The sequence below is a fragment of the Simochromis diagramma genome, unplaced genomic scaffold, assembly GCF_900408965.1.
Source record: "Simochromis diagramma unplaced genomic scaffold, fSimDia1.1 OVJJ01000656.1, whole genome shotgun sequence".
NCBI classification, from domain to species: Eukaryota; Metazoa; Chordata; class Actinopteri; order Cichliformes; family Cichlidae; genus Simochromis; species Simochromis diagramma.
In genome coordinates, this window is record NW_024387038.1 from 2,727,291 (window position 1) to 2,732,172 (window position 4,882).

Consider the following 4,882-nt stretch of genomic DNA (forward strand, 5'->3'; position numbering starts at 1 on the left):
ATACTGCGCAGGACCCTCAGGCTCCCAGGCTTGGAGGACCCGAACTTGAAGGATAAACCGGGTGTTTATATGGGTGTTTATATATATATATATATATATATATATATATATATATATATATATATGTATATATATATATATATATATATATATATATATATATATATATATATATATATATATACATATATTTATTTATTTATTTAGGACAGTGCATGTTAATGAACATAAATGTAAAAAAAAAATTACATGAATGTAAACATGCCAGATTATAGCCAAAGGCTAATTTCCATCTGTTGTCCTTAAACATAAAACAAATAGACATAATAATTCATAAAAATTCATCATTCATTCATAATAAAAACTCCATCACCAAACTTACACATACACACCATTCTGTTCCCAAATAAAACATTAAAACTATACAACTCATACATGATCACACACTTGATTTGATATATATATATATATACATTTATATTTATATTTATATTTATATTTATATTTATATATGCTGAAGCTCACAAATAATATTCAAATAATATTCTTGTTACATTTCTCCAAATTAAAACCTGGCAATATTTGGATGGTCCTCAGAGTCACGTTAGCTGCCCCTCTATCTCCAGATGGCAGCGGACCCTGGGATGGCGGTGGCAAAGAAACTCATCCTACTGACTTGGAAGTCAACTACCCAACCAGGTTTGGTGTACTGGCTCAACAAGATGCTGTCTGTTCTACAACTGGAAAAGCTCAGACTAAATAAACTTGGCACTCAAAACTAATCTGGGACGATGTGGGGGCCTTTTTTGGCCCAGTGTAACATCAATCTGCATTTATAAGAACATTTTATGTCAACACATTTTATGACAACTTTTTCTGTAAAGTTATTTGCCAATTCATTTGTTTACCTGAGGGTTCCTACATTAAGTATGACTACTATTGGGAAGAATATCCTTTGTTTCTGTACCTTCTCTTCTTTTTTGAGTCTCTAATGTCTCAACATGGTTGTCTGTTTTTTGTGTGGAATATTTTTTTAATTATTTATTTATTTATATTCTGTACTAAAACTGCTAAATAAAATATTTTAAAAAATAGATGCACCAAACTTTGTTAAATGATCCGACATGTTAACAGCAGGGCTACAGCTTCTGCACCATCTACGCAGCACCAGCAACAAGAGAGAGGAAGAGACGGAGGAGTGTGAAACTAAGGGGTGGAGAGATGTATTTAGGAAGTGACAGATTCAAGGATCTGTAGCTTTGAGTCATGATATGTTGCACTGCGGTCCAAGAACGAACCTAACAACAACCACCTGAATTTTTACGGATTTTTTTTTTTTTTTTTTTGCTATTATTTTTAACAGAGCGACCATGGGTCAGACGCTCGACACCTTATACCCCAAACGTTACCCAGTGTCAGGTGTTGCTCCGGTGTTCGTCACCGCGACAGATGTGTCTCGGCTGTATCCAGACAGAGCGACGATGGCCCCGGCTCACAGGTAACACTCTGCGTGGTTTACTGACTGATGTGTGTGCGAGCTGCTGGTCTGATTTCACTGCTAACGATTCATATGTTTGGACTTCTATTGTTACAAATTGCGTGATGTGATCATTCAGTGTCACAGTCTGACATCGCAGTGATACTGAAACACGAAGCCGCGGATCAAAAAGTTTATATTAAGAAGAAACACGAAACGTGTGCAAGTATCCGAAATTTGCGCAACACTGCCGCGAACACACTATTTTATCTTCAGGTGGATTTTCTTTTTCGAAGTGAAACCGTTAAGTGTTCATTCTGATCTGTTTGTTGTTGTTTGGCAGTGTGGCGCCACCAAGCGTGCCAACAAAACAGGAAAAGTGTTACGACCCTCATGACAAAACACTTAAATTTGTCGATGGAGAGGATGATTTGGACTGTAAGTATCACGTGGGCACTTTTCAAAGTGGCATCGAACAGATTCAACTCTTATATTAAAACAATGATAGTAATAAAATAAAATAATTTTACCTGCATTCACATGAACCAAGGTCAAACAAAACGCATCGGCATTTATTCCTGTGATATTGATTTTTTTTTTTTTGCTTGTGTGTGATTGTTCTCAGTTTTGTATGAAGGCTTCAAATCTCTCAGAGCTCAGATGTCCTGTGGTCACGCTGTGACCCCGACCTCTCTCACCAACTGGTGTCGCAGGTTGTTGGACCAGGTAGGCCACTGAAGGTTGGCTTTGTTAAAATAAACAAGCAGACATATATAAATAAATAACAAGGGTTGGCAGGGTTGCATTGATTTTTAACAGGACAATGTTACATGAACGTGAATAAATAAAGAAATTTGAAAACAGTGGAAATTATATCATCGTTATTTTTTGTAATGAATTGGATTGTGACTTTTACTGTCATGTAAAGAGAAAGAGAGAAAGAAGCTACGCTGACCTAAATCAACACAGAGAGCAAATTGTAATTAACTGTAAATTAATTAAATTATCTCAGCAGAATCCTGCTGCATGATCATGGAAATAAATAAAAAGGACAGAATTTTTCAGCTCCTGTCTTCTCTGTTTTAAGTTGTTGAATTTAAATCCTTTAAAGTTAAATTGCCTCTGCAATTAAACCTTTAATAGATCACACATTTCTTTTTCAACATGGTTGATTGTGCATGCTGGCTGACTGATCTGCCCTCTGCGAGGCTTCAGTGAAGCTTTGGATTACAGCTTTTCTGTTACAGCTGTGATAATCATGTGTGTGTTTCATCAAATAATTACCACATATAGCAATACGGTTCTGATGTTTTATGAAATATTTCACTATTTATGATTTTTAATCTAACTTACAGGGGAAAACAAACAACTCATCAAATTGTTTGGTGTTTTGTTTCCAACATGTGAGTCTAATCATTCTCTCACCTCTCCTTATTTAATAAAGGGTGAAAGCAGGTTTGTGTGTGGTGGGTCTGGTTGTGGTGCTGAGTGGACTTTTGCAGAGGTTTGTAAAATGGCTCTGCTGGACCCTCAAGAAAAGACGTACTTTCAAAAAACAATGGAATTCAACGTTGCCAGGCAGACAATTGCTACTAAGTTGGTAAGAGTTTCATTTTAATATTATGTTTACTGTAAATGTAGAATTGTAATTAGACATTTCATCAGGTATTAAATGTCTCACCTCTGTCTCCATGTAGTGTCCTGGATGTGGATCTTCTGTGACGAGAGAGAATGGATCAGATTTGAATGTCCTCTGTAAAGTGTGCACAGCAGTAAAAGGACGGCCGTTTGAATTCTGCTGGCAGTGTTTGAAGGAATGGAAGGGTGCACGGCTTCGAAAAGACCGCTGTGAAAACAATGGCTGCTGCAACCCGTCACTAGACACATTAGAAAAATGCCCAGATATGACATTAAATTCATATCATGGTGTCTGTGTGTGTCCCTCGGTCCGTGCCTGTCCCACTTGTGGGTTACTGTTGGAGCACAGCAAGAGACTTTGTAAATTTGTTGTTTGCCCTCGATGCAATTTGAGGTTTTGCTTTGTGTGTCTGAAGGAGCCTGTTGAATGTACAAAAACCAGGTGCATTCTTGCCCCCAGACAGACCTCTATACCTGTTTGGCACAAGAAATAATGGGAAAGAAACTTAAACACTGTGTGTAAGCGCATGCTGTCCTCTGGTTAGTTACATATATAACCTGTGCCATCTCCTTAACACACATTTTTGTTTGTATTCCTAAGTACGTGAGGACTGCTCTTGTTTCCTCTAAACTATTCTGAGCAAATTTCTCTTTTAATAAAACCTTGCTATTTTTAATAAAAGTTAATATAGAAATGTAAATAAAAACGCATCTCTGGGAAGAAAACACTGCAAAACCATATTAAATCCTGTGTATTTTTCTTTCTTTCTGCCATTTTATTCCTTAGGTCCTGTAAGTGTAACACTGTCATGTAAAATGTGATCCTTTATGGTACATTATTTTTTAATGGTACAAATGAAATGAAAATACAGTAACTGAGTTAAAATGCTGATATTTTCATTATTGTTAGGTTACTCATACAGTGTCAGCAGGAGAAGGCGTCATCACTTTGTGCTGTTTGAGTAGGGGAATGGAGGAAAACCTGTTTTTATTCTGTTTTTTATTTGTACCCCAAAAATCTGATAATAGACAACATAAACGTTTTTAACTCTTAATCTGAGTAAAGTTTAGCTGTTTGAAGGTTAACTTAAATTTCTAGTTTCACTGTAATTCCAGGGGATCAGTATGTTTTACTCTATTGAAATTATTTAAAAACATTTCACAGAAGATCTTCTATTTCCTCAAATCCAAGTTCTGATATGTGATATTCCAAACTGCATCCAGAGCAAAGGAACAGAAAGGTGTCTTGCCCTTTTCCCAGACATAAAGCTTTATCAGGCAAGGCAAAACGTCCATGCTTTCACAGCCACACTGCTCTACTCATTTAGTGTTTGTCCATGTCTGCTTCAACCTCTCCCTAAAATCGGTTGTGTTCCTCTTTGCACCAGGTTTTGCTAATCTTGATCTTTGGAAAATAGCCACTTAAATTTCTAGTTTCAGTGTGATTCAAGGGTATTTTTTACTCTGTTTAAATTATTTTGAAACATTGTTAACTTCTTCACATGTAAATCACAGCATTAATTGCACCGAGGTAAACATTTTAAAGAAGAACTTCTATTTCCCCAATTCCAGCTTATGATATATGCACACCTAAGAAAAGCAGGCCTGAGACTGTGAGATAAGGGTGAGCTCTCAGCCACTGCCTTCAGCATCTGATCGTGGTGCACAGGTAGTGTGCGGGCAGCTGCTGAGATGGTGCCTGCATTGCTATGGTTTCCGGCAGAACAAAAGTTGTAGAAAATACACATTAAGTTTTAAACATGGAAC

General features: G+C 36.7%; 1 protein-coding gene across 1 annotated transcript; it reads left to right on the forward strand.

The window, feature by feature from the left end:
- Positions 1 to 1,228: 1,228 nt before the first annotated feature.
- Positions 1,229 to 4,668, forward strand: LOC120740985. Its single transcript, XM_040043577.1, has 5 exons — positions 1,229 to 1,498; positions 1,821 to 1,915; positions 2,103 to 2,203; positions 2,922 to 3,077; positions 3,175 to 4,668. Exons 1-5 carry the CDS (start codon positions 1,371 to 1,373, stop codon positions 3,607 to 3,609), a joined length of 915 nt encoding a protein of 304 aa, XP_039899511.1. The 5' UTR covers positions 1,229 to 1,370; the 3' UTR covers positions 3,610 to 4,668.
- Positions 4,669 to 4,882: the final 214 nt, after the last annotated feature.